General features: G+C 47.3%; 2 protein-coding genes across 7 annotated transcripts in view; one reads left to right on the forward strand and one right to left on the reverse strand.

Annotated features, from left to right (window-relative positions):
- ZDHHC3 (zinc finger DHHC-type palmitoyltransferase 3) overlaps window positions 1-14,402 on the reverse strand; it is a 54,168-nt gene extending 39,766 nt beyond the window's left edge. For 4 of the 5 annotated variants that reach the window (XM_032317231.1, XM_032317222.1, XM_032317253.1 and 1 more), the window contains exon 1: window positions 14,288-14,402. The gene's annotated coding sequence lies outside the window, so the exon portion shown is untranslated. Of the gene's footprint in view, window positions 1-8,676; window positions 9,017-14,287 lie in introns of those variants that run through there. The other variant, XM_032317224.1, reaches the window with a different exon arrangement.
- Window positions 14,403-14,516: 114 nt separating this feature from the next.
- Window positions 14,517-25,736, forward strand: part of EXOSC7 (exosome component 7) — a 35,218-nt gene continuing 23,998 nt past the window's right edge. Inside the window, exon 1 of one of the 2 annotated variants that reach the window (XM_032317265.1) lies at window positions 14,517-14,676. In XM_032317265.1, coding sequence (XP_032173156.1) covers window positions 14,533-14,676 — 144 coding nt within the window. In that variant the 5' untranslated portion in view covers window positions 14,517-14,532. Of the gene's footprint in view, window positions 14,677-25,577; window positions 25,674-25,736 lie in introns of those variants that run through there. The other variant, XM_032317276.1, reaches the window with a different exon arrangement.

A 25,736-nucleotide genomic window follows, 5' to 3' on the forward strand; every position in this document is an offset into this window, starting at 1 on the left:
ACTTCCACAGGCAAGCATTCTTGTAGGTTCTCCTGCTGCCATACAGGTCTGTGAGTACCAACCACATAGTTTCCCTGGACCACAGTCATGAGATTCAAAGACGTATGGGCTCTGTCTGCTTTTTGCATTACAATGGCACAGCTGAGCTGTTCTGCTGAGGCCCTACGACCAGCAAGCCTAAAAAGCCTACTTAGTCTCTAGTGTTTTTTCCTTTAAGATTTATTTTTTTTAATTGAAGTAATCTCTACACCCAACGTGGGGTTCAAACTCATGACCCTGAGATCAGGAGTCGCCTGCTCTACTGACTGAGCCAGCCAGGCGCCCCCACTCTCTAGCTTTATACAGAAGTTCGCTGACCCACAGTTCGAGGTGGCTGTTATCCACCAGGTAAGTGAGATCTGTCTTGGCTCCAGCTTTCCCTCCAGAACAGCTCAGTGCGACAGAGATGGGTAGTTACAACTCACCCCGCCCCACCCATGTCTGTGGCAGCATAACCTCCTGTCACCTACAGCCCAACGGTCATCTCCCTGAAACCTGGGTACTCCATCAAAGGGTTCTGTGTGGTTTTCTGAAATGGATCATCGCTGAAAAGAAATTTCAGAGCACTGCTCCTGCGTAGGTATTTCCAGTGATTTCATTAGGCTCGTAGTATATTCAGACCAGCTGACTGTATCCTCTCGTCAATTACTCATTCTTGATTGTACACATGGCAATAACTTGAGGAACAGACCCTTCCACGTAAGTAAATTTCCCAGTAACTGTGGCTTGTTCCTGAGCAGATTCACATTTTAACCATTAGGATGGTTAAGGTGGAAATGAAAAACAAAACATGGAAGTAAAATAAAAACAGACCAAAGAAAAAGATACTATACCTGCTCCTGTCTTAAGTACAATAGCCATTCATTTCTTTGGAATGATTTAGTTATTACCAGAACACCAGTTACTGGAGTGGGTCAGGGAATGATGTCCTCAGGAGTCGTGGAGACTCACTGAGCTCTTGGCCTCACACCAGCTGGCCTGTTCACACTACTAGAATTCCTATTGCAACATCTCCTTTGTCTGGTTCTTTGTCTTCCTCTTCCATTCCTGGCTACTATCATTTCTGTGTCTACAGTTACCAATCCCCCCAACAAACTCTCCATTTATGACCACTAATTGGCTGTGGGCTGGAAAACAAATAAAACTAAACCTGGTTCAGTTTTATTTGTTTGTAAAAGAAGGGTACTCATTTTAGGTAATAGGCCTTTAGGGAACACCTGCTATGCTCTCCCAGTACAAGGTTCCTGTGGGCTGGAAGCCCTGTCTTTTCATTAGCCCAGGGCCTGGCACACAGGAGCTATTTACTGTGCGGTCGTTACACAAATGCTTGAGTACAACGCCAGAGCGTTGTGATTCCAGGCCCACCTTTGGAGGCCCTGTCTGCTTCCTTTCATGGGTATGGACATATCCCAGATGGTGGAGGAAGCACCAAGTAGGACTGTGAAGTAAGTGGACTGTGACTCTTATTTAAGCAACCAGAATGTTCCATCTTCAAACAATGTGGGACCAAAGAGTGTATAGAGGAGCTCTGTTCTCCCCTCACTGGTGAGGGAGAACCTGTGATCCGGGCCAACACTCAGACAAGGGCACCCTCGGCAGAGTCAGACACCAAGTACTGAACTCAAGTTCACATTCCAACCCACACTTCAGAGTTTCAAAATATCCTGCTCAAAACCAATCAAGGCACACTGTGATAAAGAGTTTGCTTAACTCCAAGGCCACTCGAGCAATGGAAGTAGCTTTCCAATAAGGATCTATTCCTTAAATTAGCTAACTGGAAATCTGACAAGTATGGGGAAAACCTCACCTTGAACAAACAGTGCACCTTCCCTTCACTCTGCCCCTAATGACCACATTAGGAGAAGCAAATGTTGACCTTTTTTCCCTTTTCTATTTTGAATTAGGGAAAGTCCAATCACTGGGGTTGAGGAGTGGCTCTTTGCCTATGTCCGACTCCCCACGAGTCCCTTGCCTGAAGCGTTGGGCAGTACTGTTTGCTCAGGCCTCTGGGTTGTGCATACAAGGAGGCTGGTGGGTCCGGGGACCTTTAATTCTGCCCACCAGCTCACACCCTGAGAGGGGCAGCCTTCTCCAGTCCTCCCTGCGTCCCACACCTCTTACCCCATTCCCTTGCCCTGTTGACCCTCTAAATTCTCCCGTGTTCAGTTCAGTTCAATTCAAAAACATACTTCCGGAGCACCCACTCAGTGTAAGGAACTGTGCGGGGGGGCTCTCTCACAAGGAAATGTGTGTGCGCTGCCCAGTACAGGCCCTGTTGTTCCCCTCTGCCAGCTCCCAATCTGCTCAGACTAGTCTTACTCGCTTTGTTCTACTAACCGGCAAGTCCCATTTTGTTTGGCCTTGGAGCCTGGTATCTGGCAGGAGTATGTGCTCACATCTTTATTTCTTGAGTGAATGGATGCAGAAATCAGACCTATCCCACAATGATCCTAACATATAGGTTTCTAATGAACAGCACAAAGGAGAGACAAACAGTAACGCCCCCCCCCAACCAAAAAAACCCCCCAAAGTCCAGAAGTGAGATCAATAGACTTCCTAATGGCCAGGGCATTTAAAGGGAGAGGATCTGAGCAGGGCATAGAGCGAGGTGAAGTGTTCCACTCAAAGGCAGGGAGAGTGGTAACACAGTTTGTGGGGGCTGGATGCCCAGGGCTGTGTGCATGAGTACGCGCATATACAGGTTGTGTTGGGAACAAGAGGTGGGGGGGGCTGCTAAGTGGAAATGAAGTTTAAGGTAGGGTTATGTTATGAAGGCTATGTTTTACAAGGCCTTGAGCTTCGAGGTGAGTTGGGACTTCACCCTGGAGGTACCAGGGAGGCACCCCAGTCTCTGAGGAAACTAGTTGGGCCGTAGTCATGCTATGGTATGATTGCTCTGGCACTGACAGACAGGACAAGATGAGACACACGGGAGGGCCTGGAGTCCACCAGAGGCCAACAAGCTGGGGAGACACTGAGACACTGAGGCAACAGGCCAGAGTTCCAGCTGGGTGGAACTGGGTTTTCTGTTCCTCTTCCGTTTTGTTTCCAAAGAAAGATCAAAAACAGTGATCGCTCGGCAAATTTAATTACAGTTATCTATGTCGTACTGTTTTGGCCAACAGTTCTAGAGCATTAAGAAGAGTTGGCTTTGGGATGTCTGGTTGGCTCAGTCCTTAAGTGTCTGCCTCCGGCTCAGGTCATGATCCCAAGGTTCTGGGATCGAGTCCCACATTGGGCTCCCTGCTCAGTGGGAAGCCAGCTTCTCCCTCTCCCACTCCCTGTGCTTGTTTTCCCTCTCTCACTGTCTATCTCTGTCAAATAAATAAATAAAATCTTAAAAAAAAAAAAAAAAGGAGTTGGCTTTTTCATATGTGACTAATCCATGCCCAAAGTCATTATTCTTTTACCTGCAGAGGAGCACACTGAGGCCCACAAAGGCGAAGGGACTAAGCCCTGGGGGTAAGGAAGTCATAGGAGGATTCTTGGTACGGGAGGAGTTCTGGAGCTTGTTCTGGAGCTTGTTCTGGAGCTCTCAGCCAACCAGATGATAGGGAGCATGCAGTGTGGTGTCAGAATGACCTTCTGAGCTCTGGGCTATCCCAGCAGGTGGGAATTCTAAGGAAATCATCTAGTCCTCCCCTCTAGAGTTTCAGAAGCAAAAAACTGAGAAGTGACTGAAAGTAGTGATCATTTTCTAAAACAAAAGCAAAAACAAAACCCCCCTAGAATTGCCTCCAGATCTATAACTCACATGCTTCATCATACCTGACCACAGGTGTGCTCTTCCAGTAACCCAGACAGGTGGACACAAATGTATCTAGTGAAATGCAGTCTGTGGTCCTATAAGCCCAGGATGTGGGGTACTGGGCTGGCTCTGTGGTACGCACTCGTGACTCAATTTCCATGCTGCCTATCCACGGCTGAGCAATACAAAGGGGTCTGAAAGGGCGACGCTACCATAAAGCTCCAAGTCCCATTCCACTGTGGCCCATCAGCAGGTTGGTTAGGCTGGATGCCCAGCCAAGTGCTGGCCATTGGTGATAGCAAGGGTCCAGATGCAGTACCTATAGTTACTCATCATTTGTTGAATGAGGGGCAAATTCTTATAAATCCATCACCTGCCCTAACAAAACTGACCCAAAGCCCAGGCTTTATGCGCAAGGGTCAAAGCCATCCCATAAAACATACAAGTTCTGTATTCGATGTATCAGAACCACCCCCCCAAGCTGTCCATCCAACAAGTGTCCCAGGAACCACCGATCTTCTCAGACTGCCAACTTCACTGACTTTCATGAGATAATATGTTATCTCGAAGGCCGGGATTAGTTCAGCTAGATCTAAAATCCGTAAAAGCTTCTCAAAGTACTTTCTGAGGATTACTTTCCTGAGACACCACACCCACTCACATTCTCACATCCACACACGCATTCACACACAGCACAGAAGTAGGTTTTGGGGACTGTACAGATTAAAGTAGCATTAACACACTCAACCTGTATGAAGTATCTGTTTACAGACGGGCTGAGTAAACTCAAAACAAGCATTATTTTCCCTTGACTTAGAGAGAAGGGTCATCCAAATACTCCAAAATAATTTCTTTTAAGGATTCAACTTTCTGGGTCCCTCCCTACTAGGAAGAACGTATTGTTCAACTCAATTTCATCAACTCCTTAGCCAACGTCATGAACCTCAGCAAGGCAGTAGAAACCCTTAAATCGGAGGCTTTTAACATAGGTCACCATCAGTTTCAGGTGAGTAGTTAACCTCGTAATAAATCTAGTACTGTGTTGAATTGCTGTTAGGGGCGGGGTGGTGGGGAGGGCATCTGGTATCTTCTTGAACTTGCCCTAAACATTGAATTCTCACCTAAACTAATTTTTACTACGGTTAAAGAACTCAGTCTACCCATATACAATCACTTAAAAGGTCCCCTGAAAGAAGGCAGCATCTTTTCTGGTACTTGTATCCTTTTTCTCAATTGAAATTCATCTTAACGAGTATATCAATAACCTTCTATGGTTTAACAGAGGAGATGGGGAGATGGGGAGGAGAAGTGAGTTGGGGGAAATTGGAGGGGGAGATGAACCCTGAGAGACTGTGGGCTCTGAGAAACAAACTGAGGGTTCTGGAAGGGAGAGGGATGGGGGGTTGGGTGAGCCCGGTGGTTGGGTATTGTGGAGGGCACATATTGCATGGAGCACTGGGTGTGGTGCATAAACAATGAATTCTGGAATACTGAAAAGAAATAAAGAATAAAAGAAAAAAAAATAACCTTCTATGGTTTAAATCCTACTGTCTCAAAAATACAATGTTTGCCACTTTTAGAAGTGTACAATCACTCACACTGCAGAGTGATAGACTTAAAAGCATTCAAAAGGCAGCCCTACAACTTCAAAGATAAAGGAATGGTCCATGTCCTAGAAGCTTTAGAAAGGTATCTGAAGGAGAAAACCAATTTATCTGAGTTACAATTCTCTTAATTTAATTTGTGTAAGGATCCAAAAGGATTGTAAATTTTATACGCATTTTTAGAGGGTTCTCAGAGAAAGAAAGAATGAACCATGAATCACTATGTTTGAAATACTTCATTAAAAAAAAAAAAAGAATGAGTCACTGAACTTTCTCTTCTAAAAGGTAAGGGTGTGGTTCAAAGGAAAGGTGCCTTATCATCTGCATCACAACCGCCAGCCAAGGAAGGCGTCCAGGCAGGCAGAATGCCCTGGCCTGTTCTAGAAGATCTTTACCGACAAGTCTACACCACTCTCTGCGGGAGGATCCTGTCCTGCTCTGCCTGTCTCTTGTCTTCTGACATACTCAACCTTCAATAAAACACTAAAAAAAGGGGGCACTGGGTGGCTCAGTGGGTTAAAGCCTCTGCCTTCGGCTCAGGTCATGATCCCAGGATCCTGGGATTGAGCCCTGCATCCGGCTCTGAGCAGAGAGCCTGCTTCCTCCTCTCTCTCTGCCTGCTTCTCTGCCTACTTGTGATCTCTCTGTCAAGTAAATAAATAAACTCTTAAAACAAACAAAAAAAAAAACCACTAAAAAAAAAAGTAAAAAAGTAAAACATCACACTCCCAAACCAAACCCTATAATCAATAAGGTTCACTGAGAAGACCAGACAGGGGTCGTAAGTTAAATTTTCCTTCTGGCCTCCTAACCTTCGTATAAAATAGACGCATGTGCACGCTCAGACTTCTTAATACTCGGCCCGCATTTCAGAATGAAGTCTGGGATTTGGACAGCGAATGGATGCTAACAGTTATCTTACTTATCACAATGGAATATTGTACTACAAGTGGCCAGATCACCACCTCCTGACTTTCTAAATCTACTTAAAAAAAAAAAAATACACACTTGATGCGGGACACAAAGGCAGAATAGGAATTATTAATTCCTTACCGCTTACAGTCCCCCTGACAAGTCCTTGAAACAGGCAGAGTGACCTTCCTCCAGGGACTCAACTGCCTCAATATTGATACTCTGCGAAGCGCAAAAGGCATCTTGATCTTAGCCCAATCCCCAGCATTCTGTAAGTTTACTTTAACATAAAAATCCCCTGGGAAACTTCCTTTATCAGATACATGTTGGCAATCATCCCAAGCATATGACCCACCCATACACATCTGAAGGGTCTGGAGAGTGAGTTTCTACTAAACAGCAATAAACGACCTCTCCTAACAATAGCTAAGGCCCCCAGGAGCCTGGAAACCTTGTTTCCAAAATACCTGGGAGGTTTACACTATCCCTAACCCCCTCCCACCTTGAAAGTACATGATGGGCCACTCCTCATGACCCTGGGGCGGCTCTTTCTGCCCACCGTCTGTCCCCTTGCTTTAAATAAAACCACCTGTGGCACAAAGACGTCCTAGAACTCTCTCTTGGCCCTCGGTTTGGAACCCTAACATCTTTCCTACATCACATCCACATGGAGGATGCCATAATACCGGTCACAAATATTGGGGATCCATAGAAACTACACTTGTTTGGGTAACAGTCTATTTTCCCCTTTTATAGGTGTACTTTATGATACGTTTTAACAAGGAGGAAAATTAATGAGACTTTAAAACAGGAGCATGTGTACCATGAACTGGTTAAAAAAAAAAAATCACCATCTGGGTCAGAATTTTAGAGCTGGAAGAAACCTTCAAGACCATCTATTAGATCTGAGCCAAACTCCTTCTGTTCCATAGATGAAGAAATCCAAATCTGTCTGAGACTCTGTCTAAAAGTTTTAGACAAAATATGCAGTGCTGTCTCCAGGAATGGAGATGGGCACCAACAGGAACCAAATGCCTATGATGACTGAGGACTTAGATAATGCAGCTCATTGTAATTCTTACAAAAATCCAGCACCTCCACCTTCTTATACTTCAACCCAGTGAGATGCAGAAGTCTTGGGTAATATTCCCGAGCTCATACAGAGCAAGGGAGTGGTAAGGCCAGGACTCAAAACCAGCTCTGCCTGCCACCATAGACCACAGTCTGAGCATAGCACATGACTTTCTTTCTTTTCCCAGAGCGGGAGGGGAGGAATGACCAAGCAGGAAACACAAGTTCTGCTTCCTTCTCCCTCACACAGTTCGCGGACCCCAGGAAAAGTCACTTCAGCTTCACTCTGTTGGCTTCATCTCTAAAGTGAATGGGAAGGACTAGCTAAGATTCGTGACTTCTTTTGAAAAAAAAAAAAAACAAAAAACAAAAAAACACCAAGAAATGGACTCCAAACAGACATTCCTTCCACTAGCTCCTGGAAGCCTACTGTACCTGTTCTTTAAAAAAAATTTTTTTTTTCTTTCTTCTCTGTGCTATTTGACTGACTTCTGGCAGCTGACTCTTTAACCGATCTCAACACTGCCCAGCAGACTACCTTACACACGCAGGGCCTGAAACACTCAGCCTTTGAGAAAGAGATTAGCAAGGTTTACCTGCCCTCATCCAAACTAGATGAGTAAAGAAATGAAGCTCTAGGAGTGAGCTGAAGGTCCATAAAACGGTTAGAGAGGTGACTTACCACCACCACCACCAACCCCCCCCCGTGCCCCCCCCCCCCCAGTTTATCAGACTGTACTTGCCCCAGGCTTGTGCAGCCATCTCCCTGTATTCCAGAAGTCTGCAACCCAGCAACAAAATCTTTCCAAGGGCAACAATGTATCACAAACCCAGCCAACTTCAACAACACTGCTTGTCAATGATTGTGTTACTCTCACAGTATGTGAGCCTCTCCTAATCAGGTCCACTGGCCTCTGGCAGGGTAGATTCCCAGCTGGGCCTTCTGCCTGGCTCCTGTCACAGTGGGGGGCATGCTGAATCTAAGAGTGGGGCCCCAATTCTTCCTAGGTGTCTACTACCCCACAGACACTGGGCTGTGTGCTAGACTCGTCTTCTCTTTGCTCTTCCTTGTAGATATAAACACTGGCTTTCCCATGCCCTTTTGGAGAAAGGAAACTGAGGCATGGAGAGATTTGCCTAAGCTCATACTCTAAAGAAGCGGTGGAGAGGGTACATTCCCCAGGCTGCTCTCATTCCAGAGCCTGCTTTTTACTCCTCACTGCAACCACTAATTTTGCCCCGTAACCAGAAAACAAAGGGAAAGGTGGGCTGGTGCCTCCGCCATGACCTTGGGTTACTTACTGTTTGGCTCTCTTGCCCACACATGGTTATGTGGAGATGGTGCTAGTGGATGGGTCATGCGTGGCAGCATTCACAGGCCACAGGCCTGAACTTAAGCATTCTGTCCTCTGAGGTGGGGCCTTGGCTGAACACCAGCCAACATTTGGAAGGACTGATCCTGCCTTAACCCAGGAAGCAGGAGGTATGTGAAACTTCAGAGGGGACAGTCACCCTAGAACTGAGTCCCTAAAATCTGCTTCTATTGGAGAATGCTTCTTGGGGGGCTAAGTTCCAGCACGCTGCTTTTTCGGAGAGAGTGCCCACCCATGCTAGGCAGAGACCAACAGGCAAAGGGTCCCACCCGAGGTGCTGAAAATGGCACCTGCCCCCACATTGTGCCATGGGCAGACATGCAGCCACTGTGACATCACCCAGGCAAGCACTTGGCTTTTTTAGGGACTAAAAGCAGAAGGCCCGTGGAAGGATCGAAGATCGAGGGGAGAGCAAGAGAACCAGTTACTGCAATGGCACTGGGAGCAAGAAGGGAAGCCATACAGCTTTAGATCCCTGCTGATGCCTTTCATCCCCGGCACCCGTAGGTGCCACACCAGAGCGGAGCCTTGGGAGGACCCTGGGACCAAGGAACCGGCTGTCCACATCCATGGCCCGTGGACAGGCTCTCTCGCATCTATCGAGGGCTTTGGAGACAGAAGGGAGGCCAGTGCTAAGTTAAAATAGACTGGCTTAGGGTCAGGAGACCACAGTTCTACTCCCCTTCCTGCGGCCACTACCACCTGATTTCTGGCCAAAGAGTTGCCCTCCCTGGGCCTCGGCGGCCTCACCTCTAAAACAAGGGAAGACTGAGCTGCATGCCAAGATCCCCTGCAGGGTTAAGATTCTGAATCCTCTGTTCTCAGGAACAAATTCAATATTTTGTTAATTTCTTGGATTTTTGTATGTCTACCAAAAGCATCCCTTAACTTCCTTTCCCCGTTCTTTCTTCATATACAGAAAGAAATTCACCAATAACTGTTAGCCATTTTCCTGACATGCTCAGTGTTCTAAACAATTATCATTTCCTTTTGTTAATTCACTTAATTTTTTTTTTCAGAGTGGAAAAAGCACTACCAAAATGCATCAAATATTACAAAGTGGTAAGGGAGAGAAATCTTTAAATGTGAAGCAGGACGTGTATCTGTGACTGGTTCTGAGCTTTACCATCTTGGTAAGATACACATTTTAGGGTAAGATGAGGCTTAGAACAGTTAAGAGATTTGCTCTTAAAAAATCACAAAAAATGATCTGTGGCAAAGCCCAGATCACGGGGATAGGCACCCAGTAGTCTTTGTACCGAAAGAGCATTATCTTCCTAATCATCTTGCCTTTCTAGATTTTTCTGCTGCTATTTTTCAGTTTAGAAATGTACGCTTTGTCCACAGCCACGTCAGAAGTTGCTGCAACAGAACTGTGGCCAGAATTGCATCTGTCCCACTAGGCTTATTTTTCTAAGGTGAGATATTTATCCCACCCAAAAAAATTCTGTCCCCACAGACCTTGACCAGGAGAAATTCCTGTCTCAGGTAGCCCGGAAACATCCAGAGTTCAACTGCCAAGTTTCTACATACCAGGAAGCTTACAGTTTGGAGGAGACTATGAAAAGATGGAGTTTTCCTGGTATTTCCTGGCATTTCTTGGATGGATAACTGAATCAGGGGGGACAGGGGACTGAAGCCTTCTTACCTTCACAGTTGAGAGCCAGGAATAACCTGGCCATTTGTCTCTGGAAATCTGCTTCCAAAGAGGAAAGCAAGTGATTAAAAACATGCACACACAAGAAGAAACTAGAGGCAGCGTGGCATTTGCTTCTCCCCTTCCCCCCAAGCAGGTCAATATCCTGACTTCACTCCTCCATTTCTATCCAGATTCTGGGGCTATTAGCATGGGTATGGGTGTTTAAGTATTTCCAGACTTGCTAATCAGAATATGTAACCCCCCCCTCTTTGTTCAAACATGCCCTAATGAAAGATGTGAGAAGCACTCTGCTACCTTCTCAAAAGGAAACACACACGAAGACCATTTCTCTATATGAGAATAAGCTTTACCAATGGAGTCCTATCAGTTTTTCTGCCACTGTAATTAAGAGTTGTAATTTCTGGAAAAGCAACACAGCCACAGACCTGCCTGCATGACTGACAGGTTATTTATATCAAGTGTTTCTTCAGACACCGCACTGGCAGGACAAATCAAAATGTTTAAAGGAAACAGATCCATAGGGAAAATAAGTTACTCGCATTTGCTTTTCTGCAGTTTTGGGCTAATTGTGAAAATGCAAAGGTAAAGGTCTGGCACTTGGCTGCCTCTCTTTGAGCCTGGGAAGATGTTCCCCTGCTGGTCTTTTAAGAAATCCCTGCAACTTCAGCACCACGGACTCTGCGTTGCCCCAAGCTTCTGTAACTGGCTTTTACTGCTTTAATTAACCAAGGTTAGGTGGGACAGATTTATTCTACCTCTGTAATGTCATTGTTGTCTGCTGGTGGCTAATAGCAGTTCTTTACCTCTCTCATCCTTGATGCCTGGCCTGCACAATTAGCACCTTATTACAGGTCGGCCTCCTGTCTAATTACCACACTGGCTCAATTGGGGAGTTTATTTCACTGTCTTGTTTATGCGCCAGTTCGAGTGCCTGGGCTCTCCAGCTACAGCAAATCCTCAACTCCTTTTAGGCAGGTGTGTTTTCAGCTTCCCATCTCTTTGAGTCCACAAGAACACTAGACACTCACAGGCATGCAAACAAATACTTCCTGTTTGAAGAGCTTCTAGATGTCTATTCTGGGAGTAAGACACATGGTTGGTATCCGGGTCTCCATGCCCCGCTCCATCATCCGTCCCAGATCCAACAGCCTTCTCTGTTGCTGAGGGCTCTTCTCAGCTACTCTGAGTTAAGCTCCACTTGGCTTGTATGTAACCTCTTCCCTTATCCGAAAAGGGATAAGGGAAACAGACATAGCGAGCGTCCCCTCCGCACCATGTTTGACCTTCCTTTAGAAGAAGGAGTCAAGGGATGTGAATTTATGGTTGAACAGACTCCCTGCTTTTGGAATAAAAACTAACTACAGCCTACAGAGCAGTTAACAATTCCATAACTAAACAGGCCTCCTTCACCGAATACTCGGGCAAATGAAGTATAGTCTGGTGAGGAGACCGCATAAGGGGATGGTTAGGAGTGCAGGTATGGGAGTTGTTGCCTGGTCTCAAACCCCAGCTCGGGCACTTTTTAGTCATGTGACCTGTGACCTTGATCAAGACAATCAACATCTCTGCACCTCAGCTTCCCAATCTGTAAAATAGGGATAACGGTACTTGCCTCATAGGGCTCTTGCGAGGACTGAAATCAGTTAATCATTGTAAAGTGCTTTAGAACAGTGCTTGGCACCTAATAAGCACTACGTAAGTTAATGTTAAATAAAATTTACATAGTAAGAGGCTCAGAATGGACAGACTTAGAAAACATAGCCCCCTCCACCCCCGCCCCCAAGAATCTGACGATAGAAAAACATGCTGGTTTTATAGACTAAGGTGTTATTCTTGGCTTCTTGATTTTCTGGCTAACGTGCCTTCTTTGACTTGCTTCAATAAACCAAAAAAGAACTCCGAATTTATGAGTTTTAAAAATGTGTAATGCATTATCACAACAAACATGATAAAAAATGTTCTGCCAGCATTGATATGTAACAGTTACTGAACGTGTCATTGTTTTAATAGAGAACCAAAAATAAACATTCCGCTGTTTACACCTCTCAGACCTACTTAGCCCAACATGTCAGACATCATTCATAAAATTATTTAGCAAATACATCCAACTCTTCTCCAGCAAGGAACCTTTAGTCAGTTGTCAGGGGAATGGTTCAAGTTTGTGTTCTATATTTTCAAAGACATATTGAAAGATCTTTATAGAAAGATGATTCCACGATATCCAACTCAGACTCTTTGTCTTTTCTGATCTGTCCATTTGCTGCCACTTTTAAAATCTACAATTCTCTTAGTTATCTAGCTACTAAAACTCCATGTTCAGGGTCTTTACTTTCTGAGCAATCTCTAGAACAGAATATCATTTCTAACATCAGCAGCGCCTTATTATCTCATCACAAAGCTCACATAGAAACCAGGTGTCCGACCACACAAAGATTCCTATGTGCCCCAACAGGTGGGGCACCTGTGCTTTCATTTGGAAGAAAAGCCTTCGGGCTTCACCTCTCCCAATACCCTGGAGGGCCAAGTCCAACCCTGCAGGATGTCTTCCCTGTAGGTCGTACACCTATAAGAGAACTATGGAGACTTAAGAAGCTAGTCATGTCCAGTGATTATTTATTTTGGAACCCAGCAGTTTACAGCTTAAGAATATGGGCAGGTACTTCTTCCCTGTACCCTCCTCTGACCCACCTCCCTAATCCCACTGTATTCATGGGTGCCACCATGTTCTGTGGTTATGTTGACCCTAAAGCCTTTCCCTCTGCCTGGGGAACTACTCTGGGCAGAAGTCGTGTTTTATTTGTCTTAGTGTTCCAAAGTTGGCCCAAAGCCCATCCACAGTAAGCTCTCAGTCACCTATGAGACAGTATCGAAGCTACTAGCAAAGGAATACATTCTTCAGATGATCAAGCTGTCAAGAGTTACTGTACTTTCACTTTTCAGAACCAGGAGGCTCCTTAAAAGAGGGACATTTGGAAAAGTCATCAGACACCCTTGCTTCAGTCACTCTGGGTTAACTTTCCCCCATTTATCCACATGACCTCTTTAAAATCTGTACCATACCTTATCTTGCCTTGCTTTATTGGGTTCCTGCAGTGACCCTATATTCACCTTGTGGGTATCCCTTCTGGATATCCAAGGCCCATACTCCAACTTGGCCATGGCCAGGGCTGGGATACTCCCCCTTCCTGCCCCCCGCAGCTGTCTACAGCTCCCAGCGACCACACCATCAAGCCCAGGCTTCCAGTCATCGCTGGGAAGCACTGGGGACGCCTAGACACTGTGCCCCTGGCCAGCACCAGCTACCAAGACACTGCCCCCTCCTCTCTTTGGGATAATGCTCCAGCGACCACCTGGGGCAAGGGGGGATCCTGCAACGTTCTGGGTCAGCGTCTGGTCAGCCCGAGAGAGTGGGCAGGGGTGGAATCCTTGGGGTGGAGTGAGGACGCCCTGGGACTACTGGGCACTCACTCCCGGCGCGGACCCTCCCTACCCAGAACGAAGTAAAGAGGGCTTCACCGCCTCTTCTTTTCACGCATCCGAGGGACTACAGAAATGCGGGACGGAGGGATGGGGGTGGGGGAAGAGGGGAGGAGAGCAAGGAGACAGCCCCTCAGGCCAATCATGACATCTGCCTCCCCTCGCTCAGGGTCGGTCGGTCTCTCTTTCAGGTCCTTTCTCTCTCTCTCTGGTCTCTCCTCTCTCTCTCTCTCTCTCTCTCACATACACACACACACACACTCGCTCTGCTACTTCAACTCCGGCTCTGAGCAAACTGCGACGCGCGCCTCTCCCACTATAAGTCCTAAGCTCCGGCCCCGGCCCGCGCCTCTGGCCTCACCCCATCCTTTTCACTCAACCCCAGTTCCCCCTCCCAACTGACCGTGAAGCCGGAGGCAGTTCCCCAGTCCCAGGCCCCCGGTGGGGCTCCCGCCGCCGCCGCCGTCGCCTCCCCTTGCAGCCCCCGACCCGGGACCCGGCCTCGGGCTGCAGCGATGGCTCCCCGGCACGAGGCGCCGCGGCTTCCTGGACTCGTCCAGACACGGGGCGGCGCGCAGGAGAAGCCCATCGAGCTGCCGGCGGTGGCGGCAGCGGCGGTGGCTGCAGGAGCGGCCGCCGCGCAGGTTGATGACGCAAGGCGCGTGGGGGGGGGGCGCTGTCCGCGCCGGGGCGACGCGAGCAGATGACGTGCGACGAGCGAAGCGGCTCGGCAGCATGGCGTCCGTGTCGCTGAGCGAGGCTGAGAAGGTTTATATCGTGCACGGCGTTCAGGTAGCTGAGCCGCGGCGTCAGCCATCGGGTCCCCCTGGCATTGCGGGTGGCGGCGCGCCCTCGTTTCCCTCGGGAGGAGGCGGCCAGGCGGCGTGCTGGGTTTACCTGGTCATTAGACAGCTCTGCGGCCGGCGTTTGCAGCCCGAAGCCGGCAACGGGAGTCTCTTGAGGATCCCACGGGCGAGGGTGCACTTAGGGCTGTGTGCGTACTTGAAACCTGCCGCGTCTACAAGGTTCCAAACCTGGGTGGGAAGGCGGTCTCTGAGGCCTTTTCTTAGCGAGGGAGCACCGCCCCCAGGGCCGTCTTTTCAGCTTTAGTCAGTCGCATCACTGGGCCGAGCCTCACTTTTCCCTGCTAGGAAACGGGGGTTGGCGGGAGGCTTCTGGCCGGTTGTTCCTTAACCTCGTGGTTGGGAAGCACAGGGAGAGAAGGCAGTGAGGGGACAGCGCTTTGGAAATATAAATAAATATATTACATATATTCCCTCTTACAAATAAAGGGGGAAGAATGTTTAAAAAGCAGCTCTACAGCCAGTGGCACTTAGTTTTGCAGTGGATTATTAAGATCCTTAGAGGCAGCTGTAACTATATTCAGATCTTCTGTGTTCAGTTTTCAGCCCTTTGAGCCAAGACCACTCCTGAGCGAGATTGGAGAATGTTGGGTGTAATGAGCTACCAAGGAAAGCCAAGTGTGTCTTTCTTGTTCGTAACCTACCCAGGTTAGAGACATCCCCAGATGTCCTGGTGAAGCCTGACCAGAATCCTGTTCTTGCCCGTAGAGGCCTAATCATTTTGTGTTTTACTTTTCACATACAGTGGAGTATGGTCAAATTCAACTTCTGGCATCCCTTTTCCCTCAGCCATTGATTTCTTTATTTCAAAGATGAATAAAGTAAAGGCAATGGAATGTAACATATATGCTAAGGGAGTGGTATAGTTAGTGGAGGTCAAAGGAGCTATACAATATTGGGGACTGTGATGCTCTGAAGTCTTCCCTAAGGAGGTGGAATTGCTCCCTTAAATCCATGTCAAGTGTCCCTCCTTTGTGTTTTCAGGACTCTGTATTCGTTCATTCGACCTAGAACTAAGCTCTACTCAAGGAATGAGAAGGATCCTGCCCTTATATAGTTCCCATGCTAGAAGGAGGAGACAGAAATTGTAGATCTATTTGTCTGCTTGTATGTAAAATTGTACTGATGGCTGTGAACGAAGAAGTAGTCAGGGACCTGATCTAGTCCAGGAAGTCAGGGGAATCGTCCCTAAGGAAATAACATTTGAAATGAGCTCTCAGCACGCTTAAGCATTAAATAAGCTTGAGCCTTCCTGGGGGAAGAGTTGCTGAATCTGCAGGCTTTCAGGTGGAGGAGGTGTGAAGCCCTGGGTAGGCTAGGGGTGGTGGTGGTAGATCAGGTCGTTGAGGTGGCTAGATGCCTGATCCTAGTGGGTTTGGAGGTTTGGAGGCTCAGTCACTCCTTCCTCATGGATCTTCGAGGAAGTAATCTGTCATTTGGTCCCTTTAAAACCTAGCCAGTGTCCAGTGATTAGTAGGTACTCAGTGAGATTGATTAAGGCAGGTCTTAAAAGGGAGGTCAGTTGGGCACTCTTTTTATTTTTAAAGTTAAATCTCTATCTAATCCGTACCATGAACCTAATAGGGCCACAGTTGTTGGTAAATGCTCTGCTCTGTGTATCATGGAGCCATGCAGAATACCTGACTTTTTTTTTTTTTTTAAGATTTTATTTATTTATCTGACAGAGAAAGAGAGAGAGCACAAGCATAGGAGCAGCAGGCAGAGAGAGAAGGAGAAGCAGGCTTCCCACCGAGCAGGGAGCCTGATGCGGGATTCATTCCCAGGACCCTGGGATCATGGCATGAGCCCAGGGCAGACACTTAACCAACTGAGCTACCCAGGAAACCCCAGAGTAACTGACTTTAAAGAAATCTCTTTGTAAGGACTATTAGTGTTGGCTACAAATTTGCTGTATTTATGGAGGAGGGAAATAGCATTGACACCATCTGAATAAAGGTCAGAAGGCAGGTGATTAAGCTTCCCATGGGGTTTCCACTGACAAAGTTCTAAAATCACTTCAACTTTTGTTTTGTTGGACTTTGAGTGCTGGCTGTGCACCTTACATGATACCTCCCCAGAATTCTGTTCTTTCTTGGGTCTGTAGACCTACTTGTGTTTTTGCTTGTTTGGTTTACTTTTCACCTTTGTGCAGTATGGTCAGTTTTAGCTTCTGTCATCCCTTTCCTTTCAGCCTTTGGTTCCTTTACTATTTCGGGGATATTTCATCTTGGTTTGGTGGTCATTAGAAGCAGTTGAAATTATTATTATTTTTTAAAGATTTTATTTATTTGTAATGGAGAGAGCAAGAGAGAGAGTGTGCATGCACAAGCAGGGGGAGCGGCAGGCAGAGGGAGAAGCAGGCTCTCTGCTGAGCAAGGAGCCTGACTTGGGCCTTGTAAGGCAGGTCTTAAAAGGGATCATGACCTGAGCCAAAGGCAGACGCTTAACCAATTGAGCCACAGAGGTGACCCGGAAGCAGTTGAAATTAACCTCACAGTGTGTGTTGAGGACTCAGTTGCCAGTAATGGTAACCAACAAACTCACTCAAGCAGAAAAAACATGCTTTAGAAGGTTGTGAGTGTTATTCTAGGGATTCAGGGTCATCTTCAGGCTCTCCCTTGCTCATCTCTGCTGCTTTTTATGGCTCTGCTTTTTCTTACCTCTCTTCAGACTGGCCTGAGGTTTCTCAGGCCATGTGGTAGGAGGAATGTGGTTACCTCTCAGCTCCTGGGATTATGGTTCCTCTGTATATAAGAAGCCATCCCTTCTAGGTCAGTCCCAACGTCATCAGGAGAAAAATGTCTTTGCTTCAGCTTGGGTCAGATGAAAGGACGGACAGAATCATTAGGCTCAAAAATGGCCACTGGGGGGCGCCTGGGTGGCTCAGTGGGTTAAGCCACTGCCTTCCTCTCTGGTCATGATCTCAGGGTCCTGGGATCGAGTCCCGCATCGGGCTCCCTGCTCAGCAGGGAGCCTGCTTCCCTCTATCTCTCTCTCTGCCTGCCTCTCTGTCTACTTGTGATCTCTCTCTCTGTCAAATAAATAAATAAATAAAATCTTTTAAAAAAAAAAGGCCACTGGAAGCATGGGGCACACTTGAGAGAAAGCAGTTTGTCAGCAAGGAGGATGAATCATATTAGGTTCTGGCAGAATATGGAATCCCATTCAGATAATTCAGGAGACTTGTATGATTCCACTATTTATAGTGGTGTGGGTGGATTTCAGGTAATTGACAAGAGATACTGAGGAGCCCAGAGATGAGCAACCGCACGGAGGAGCTGTTACCCCTAGGCTGAAGGGTCGAGGGAGGCAGTTGTGTTACTAGATGCCAGTGATAGCTACAACTGTGGAGGAAGAGCTGCTCAACAGACACTGTAGGCTTGGCCAGATGAAAACGCTGTCAGAAATTTGGCCCCGGTTAGGGGTGGTGGGGAGGGGGGACAGGAAGCATTGTCTCATCTCCTTTTGGACCTTTCATTGGCCAGACCGAACCACAAGACAGTGAAGGGAGTGCAGGTGAAGTAGTTGAGAAGGAGATAACCTGGTGCACAGATGAGGCCAGAGAAGGGTGGAGAATGGATCCAAGGGAGCGGATCGAAGGGATCCGTGGACAGGATAAATGGAAAGGTTGATCCATCAGTATTCTTAGTATATGATTGGATTGGCTTCTGTTAGGTTCCCTGTCACCCTTTGAAGGCTGAGGTGTCCCACCCTTGGTTAGGCACGTACTATAATTTTTATGTCATCGAATCTTTGAAACTGGCTCGAAGGTGAGTATTAATTACCTCTATATTACAGATGAAGGACTGAGCTCAGACAGGGTCCAAGGTCACACACAGAGTACGTGGTGGAGCGGGGACAGAAATCCAGATCTGTGATCACAAGAGGCCGTACCTGACTTTCATGGTGCTTTCCTACTGCAGTGAAAGCCTTGGTCATGTGGTCCTTAAATAGGGTTCCCAGAGCAAGGGCCAGAGAGAATCCCTGTTTCTACTTCTCTTTCTTTCTCTTTCCATCTGGAAGCATGTGAGCAACAGGAAGGAAGAGGGGACGTTCTGGACACTGCCCCCTCCCACACTCCCATTTTTCTAGACTTTAAATAGTTCATCGTATATACTGTATTGTTATCTTTCCAAGTAGTATCTTTCGCACTTTTTTTTTTTTTAAGATTTTATTTATTTATTTGACATACAGAGATCACAAGTAGACAGAAAGGCAGGCAGGGAGCGAGGAGGAGGAGGAAGCAGGCTCCTTGCGGAGCGGAGAGCCTGATGGGGGACTCGATCCCAGGACCCTGAGATCATGACCTGAGCCGAAGGCAGAGGCTTTAACCCACTGAGCCACCCAGGCGCCCCATATCTTTCCCACTTTTGTTAAGTTCCTTTAGAATTGTATTTGCCTTTCTTTGTACAGCTTTTGTTTTACCGACTTGTATCTCAAACTGTTTTTTTCTCTATTTACAATACTCAGGGATTGTAGGGGGCAGATTTTAGAATTTGCAGAATCTAGGGTTTACCCTCTTTCAGGTTTGAGCAACTGGCTAGGTGTGCGTTTTCTTCCTGAGGAGACACAGCTGACCTCCGTCTCAGCCTGTTGATTCTGAAGTCTTGAAGTACCTTTCATTCACCTGCAAAGTGCAGATTCTCAGGCTTTGCCCAGACCTTCTGAATCTCTACCTTTGGGGTTGGAGCCTGGGAATGGACATGTTCATAAAGTGTCAGGAGATTTTGATGCCGCCAGCAGACATTGGCCTACGGGTGGACCTCTGGCCTGGTCTAGCTGAGAGTCCGCTGCCAAGTCCCTGCTCCTGCCAGCCTGAGGTCGCATGGTCTCCTACTGGGTTAGCAGAAGGACCTGGGAGCCAGACCAAGAGGAGCCCTTTTCCCAGCTGTGCCATTCACAGTGAGAGTGATTTTACCTGAGTTTCTTTTTTTTTTTTTTTTTTTTTTTAAGATTTTATTTATTTATTTGAGAGAGATTTATTGAGAGAGATCACAAGCAGGCAGAGAGGCAGGCAGAGAGAGAGGAGGAAGCAGGCTCCCTGCTGAGCAGAGAGCCTGATGTGGGGCTCGATCCCAGAACTCCGAGTTCATGACCTGAGCCGAAGGCAGCGGCTTAACCCGCTGAGCCACCCAGGCGCCCCTTACCTGAGTTTCTGAGCCAGCTTCCTCTGGTAAAATGAGACTGTATCCATTGTGGGGGGTGGGTGGGCAGAATGGGTTTGTGAGAAATGTTGAGATGGGGAAATAAAGCACGCCTGGCAGGTGGTCAACGCTGAAGAGATGTTGGGTCCTTTTCAAGTTTGTTTTTTTCGTCAGAAGTGTGGCTTTGTGCTGAACTGTGCACACTGTGTTCCCAGTCTTCACAGTGACCCCGCCAGCGGTTCATCCTGTGGCAATTGAGGGCTAGAGATTATTAAATCATCTCCAGAAAAAGCAGATTTGTGGCAAGGGCTAGAAAGTCCCAAGGCAGCTCTACCATGGACCACGTGGTCTGTGTGACTCTCCGCTCATCTTTATGTCGGTGGCGACACCTCCACTCCATTCTCCTGGAGTGCATCTCTTCTCTGCAGCACTTGCTGTCCAGCTTCCCTTCATCTTGGCAAAAAATCTGTCACCGCCTCCCCATCCCCCACCCTGGCCTTTCTTTCATGTGGTCGCTCTGGCCACCCTCCGTACCTGACCTGTCAGTTCCTCTTGAACTCTCTTCTTCTCAAGTATTTCCCGGGTCAGAGATCAGATTCCAAGGAGAGAGTCAGTTTCATGCCAGAGGAGCAGGTTGCTCTCCGGATTGTACGTGGGGTCAAACACCCCCACCACTGGCTCTGGCTGTTAGACGTGGACTGTGGCTCAGTCATATGGCCTCAGTGGAGCCAGAGGCAGGGTAGGTTTCCTACAGGCCTGCTTCTTGGTGCTGTGGCCGTGACCTGTACATGAAACTGGCCTTCAGAGCTTCAGACCAGGCCCTAGCGATGGATGAGCCCCACCAAGAGGCATTCCTCTCTGGACTTTGTCAAAGCCATCTTATGGAATTTTTGTGGCAGTTGAAGGGAGGTGTAGCTCAGCTGATGATTTTCATTTCTTTTCTGTGGCTCTAGTTTTCATTGTAAGCATCGTTGGCAGAACAGCACAAAAAAGGGGGAACAGGGCTGACATTGGGGTCCTTAGCTGTAAAGCGGAACAGTCCGTATTCAGCTGTTCAACCCGGCCATGCAAAGCTGGAGCCCCCAGGACTCTTGATTCTGAGTCCTGTGCCCTTCCCATTTGCGGGCCCACGGCATGAAAAGCCTGCACCCAGGCGCTCTGTGAAGTGAACAGAATCACATCCTGGAACTGCAGACTACTCAGTACACTCGGAAGGTGAATGAGGACTGACATCTGGTTTTGCCCGCTGTGACTTGGGCCATGGCCTGCAGAGCTGCATCTGATGTGGTCCTTCTCCTAAGTGGGGTTGCATTCTAGTAGAAGTGTTCTAGTCTCTGTTCTGTAGCAGGTCCGAGGTGTTGGACAGGTCAGAACAAGGTAATGGGGGGTTAACCTCACTGCTAAGGCCACAGTCTAAATTCTCCCGAGCATGTTAGGTTAGTAGAGCCAACTTGTCAGCCTCCTTTAACGAGTGATAGGACTGGGTTACTTGGGTCTGAGACAGTGTTTCTGGGTGGAGTCCCTTGTCCTTCCACTCTGCCATGGACAGCGAAACAGGTGCCTCAGTGACCTTCCTCATGCATAAGCTCCCTGCAGGCTTGTTTTTGAGGATTCGGTGAGCTGATAGCAGATAGGTGGGAAGCGGGAGAAGGGAACCGTGCAGGAGGCACTTGTGTGTGCTACAGTGCGCTGAGGGTCCCCGGAATGATTCCTGGCTTTTGGATTCTCACTCTGTAAGGTTGGGGTGATTCCTGCTTTCCAGATGAAGAGACGGACTCCATGCTGTTGAAGAGTTAACTTGTGCAAGGTCACAAAGCTGGTATGTGACAGGAGAGATTTAAATACAGGTTGAGGGGTGCGTGGGTGGCTCTGTCGGTTGAGGATCCAACACTTGGTTTTGGCTCAGCTCATGATCTCCGGGTCATGGGAGGGAGCCCCATGTCCGGCTCCATGCTCAGTGGGGAGTAGTCTGCTTGGGATTCTCTCTTTCTTTTCTTCTGTCCCTCTCCCTAGAATGCTCTTTTTTTCTCTCTCTCTCTGACTCAAATAAATACATAAATCTTTAAATATATATATATATAGTACATATAATATATATAAATAATATATTAAATATATATATGTGGGTGTTTATATATATATGGGTTGGAGAGGACTCCACTCCACCACACCACACCACACCCAGTCGGCAGAGATGTTGTGACTGGGTAAGAAACAACTGGAAAGTCACCGGGAGCTGTCCCAGCCCCCTTGGGCTCCAGCCCCCTCTGCGGAGAAGGGCAACCCGTTCCATCACTCCATGGCGGTGTCCAGCATTTGTTGACATTTCTGTTGGGTTTTTGGATGGAGCTTTTGCTGCGGGGCAGCCCCTGTTTAAATGGTCACACATGGATTAATTCCTTTGCTTCCGAGTACTACTCGTGAATAAACATTTTGATAGGGAGTCTGGCTCTGAGCCAGAACAAGCAGGTTTGGGTAATTTTTAAGCCTTTTATGAGGAAAGCTGGATTTAAAAAAAAATAGTCCTGAGTGCAATGATTTGTGGACTAATTTGTTTGTTGGTTTGTTTTTGGTTTGTTTTTCTCCTATTCTCTTTGGTGCTTTTTTTCTATGAAAAAATATATATACTGTGTGCATCCTTGGGAAGGAAAATTTATAGCTTTTTGTTTATCTCTTACTTGTCACCTGAGCCTTTCCCAGTGAGCCTTCCCCAGGGAGCAGAGAGTGATTTTTTAAAAATAATTTTTAATTTTTTAAATAAACATATAATGTGTTTTTAGCCCCAGGGGTACAGGTCTGTGAATCGCCAGGTTTACACACTTCACAGCACTCACCACAGCACCCCCCCCACCAAGTCCATAACCCCACCACCCTCTCCCAACCCCACCACCCTCTCCTGACCCCACTCCCTCCAGCAACCCTCAGTTTGTTATTCGAGATTAAGAGTGCAGAGAGTGATTTAAAGGCTAGAAAGGCAGTACCTGGTGAGGCCCGGTTTTCCATCCTGGAACAGGGGTGTTGTCACTACAAAGGGTAGTGACTAGATCTTTCCAGAAAAGTGATTTTTTTTTTTTCAAAAAGATTATTTATTTATTTATTTGAGAGAGAGACAGTGAGAGAGATCATGAGCGAGGAGAAGGTCAGAGAGAGAAGCAGACTCCCCGTGGAGCTGGGAGCCCGATGTGGGACTTGATCCCGGGACTCCAGGATCATTGACCTGAGCCAAAGGCAGTCGTCCAGCCAACTGAGCCACCCAGGCGTCCCCAGAAAAGTGATATTTTAAAGCCATAGTTGGAAGCCCTGTCACCTGTGTCCTCCCTGCGTTCAGAGTTGTTTTCTCCATTGTTGTGACCAACTGGTAGAGCCAACAGTTCACCCTTCGAGGGAGGCTGTCTCCTGTTGCCCAGTGGAGAGACCCTCCAGAATGCAGAGGACCATGTGGAATTGTGGATTAAGAGCTCTGGCTTGGAGTTCAAGTGCTTCTTACTGGCCATGTCACCTGAGGCTAGACGTTTTGAATCTTTCATCCTCTTTCCTTATCTGTAAAAGGGATGAAAAAAGCTATCTTACAGGGTTATTGTGAGAGTTAAATGTGTCAGCTGTGTAGCATTCCTATCGCGTTATCCCAAATATAGTAAATGCCCATTAGAGAATAGCTCCTATTAGTTTTTGCAAGTAATTGTGGCTGTTTTAATTTATGGATCTGTAGAATTAGAGAAGTACCTTTCAGGCCTTCTGATTCAATGTCCTTCTTTTAACGAAGGAGGTACTAGTCTCAAGCATCTTGTCCTAGATCAGGCAGCTAGTTATGCGAGACCAGGCCTGGAGCCCATGACTGAGAGTCCTAGTCAGTGCTCACACTTGCACCTGACTTGCAGCTCAGGTAGGGGCAGCCTTCATAAATCACGTTTCTGGGCCCATTTTCACTTTCCTCCTAGGGCACACCTGGAGGATGGGGCATCAGAGATTAACCTAGGAAGCCTTTCCTCTTCTCTGGGTGGGGTCATCAAGAGGCAGTTATTATGTAGTTTTGGGATTCTCCAGGGAAGAGGAATCACTTTATGGAATTCCTCCCTGGAGGTTCATTTCCTAGACTTGAACATCTGTTGCTTTTCAAGTACTGGTCTCCCCAGACTCACGATGGGGACTCCCTCCAGGAAGGGGATGGCCTGGAGAGCGGACGAGCCTCAGAGGGACTTCAGGCTGACTTGTGATGTGTACTTCCTCTGATTAACAGGAGGGGGATAGGGCAAGAGTAGAAACACAGTGGAAGAAGGTCAGAGCTGGGTGAGTACAGTGCTTCGCTGGATTTCAATGTCTCCAAATAAAAATGTCAGTCATATATGCAGTTAGCCAGGCAGTTTAAAGGTAAATTTGTTACCAGTTACATACTTTAGGACAGTGTTTTTAAACATTTTGAGGAGATGGGGTGCCTGGGTGGCTCAGTGGATTAAGCCTCTGCCTTTGGCTCAGGTCGTGATCTCAGAGTCCTGGGATCAAGCCCCGCATCAGGCTCTCTAATCAGCAGGGAGCCTGCTCCCACCACCCCCCACCACTCTGCTGCCTCTATGCCCACTTGTGGTGTCTCTCTCTCTCCGTCAAATAAATAAAGAAAATCTTAAAAAAATGATTTTGAGGAGCATTAACCCCTTTGAGAATCTGATGAAGCTTATGAGTCCTTTTCTGAAAGAAGAGTGCTTTCAAGAAATGTTTACAAAGAATGAGGAAGATCTCCACGAGCTGATGTGTAGTGATTGCCTGCATATGTATTATTAAATATTTTTTTAAAAAAAAGCAAAGTATAAAAGAGTGTCTGTAGCATGTCACTCTTCATATAAGGAAGAAAGGGATATAAATTCATGTATCTGCTCATTTGTGCAAAGGAGATACAGGAGCAATGAACCAGCAATTAAACAAACTGCCTGGGGTGGGTGGGAAAGAGCTAGAAAGAAGGAGGCATGAAAATAGGGCCGAGGGGAGAGCGGCCTTTCCCTGAGCACACTTGTCCTGATAATTTTGACTCCTAGAGTCGCGGTGGTAGTCCACATACCGGAAAAGTAAATGAGTAATTAAAAGTAGCCGGGATATGAGGAAGCCGCCCTGGAGCACAGTTACAGATGAACCTCATTGTGCGGGGGAGTAGCAGAGCCGCACTAAAGGATGGGGAAGACCACTGGGAAACGGGATTCCGGGTGGGCACTCTAAGGCTGGAGACAAAAAGAATGGTACTCCACGTAAATTTGGTTCTCGGGATTTAACAAATACATAAATACGTTGCGGATAATGAGAGCCAGGTTTCTCACTTTCTGAGAAATAAGTTACAGATAAGACAAGGAGGAAGGTTAGAACCAACTCCCCGCGTGAACACGTGGCCTTTCGATAGTTACGTGGATGGACTCAGAAATAAATGCAGCTGTGTGGGTTAGCATACACAGATGTCCTCTAGCTCTGGGGAGAAGTTCTGGAAGCAGTGGTACCCTGGCAGCAGTGAACTTAACTTAGCAGCCAGATCCTGGTTTATAAAGCACCGTTCCTCAGTGAAAGGAACCAGGACTCCTTGGAGAAAGGGGCTGATCCCAGGGCTGGGGCAGGGAGAAATACCAGAGGCCAGAACATCTTGTCTTGTCAGAAGTAAAGATGTGCTCGAAAACGATTTCAGGCATGTTGAAAGAATGCAGGAACCAACCCAGAGGAACCCCCAGTGGCCAAATCGGGAACACTTGGAGCAACAGCATAAGTAATGACAGTATTGGATTACAGCCGCAGCCTAGAGCAGATATCCGTGAGTTATGCTGATGGATGTAGATGGCGGAAGAAGTAAATACTTGGAGATAAGGGGTAGGCA

This window comes from Mustela erminea, chromosome 1 (genome assembly GCF_009829155.1).
Source record: "Mustela erminea isolate mMusErm1 chromosome 1, mMusErm1.Pri, whole genome shotgun sequence".
Taxonomy (NCBI): domain Eukaryota; kingdom Metazoa; phylum Chordata; class Mammalia; order Carnivora; family Mustelidae; genus Mustela; species Mustela erminea.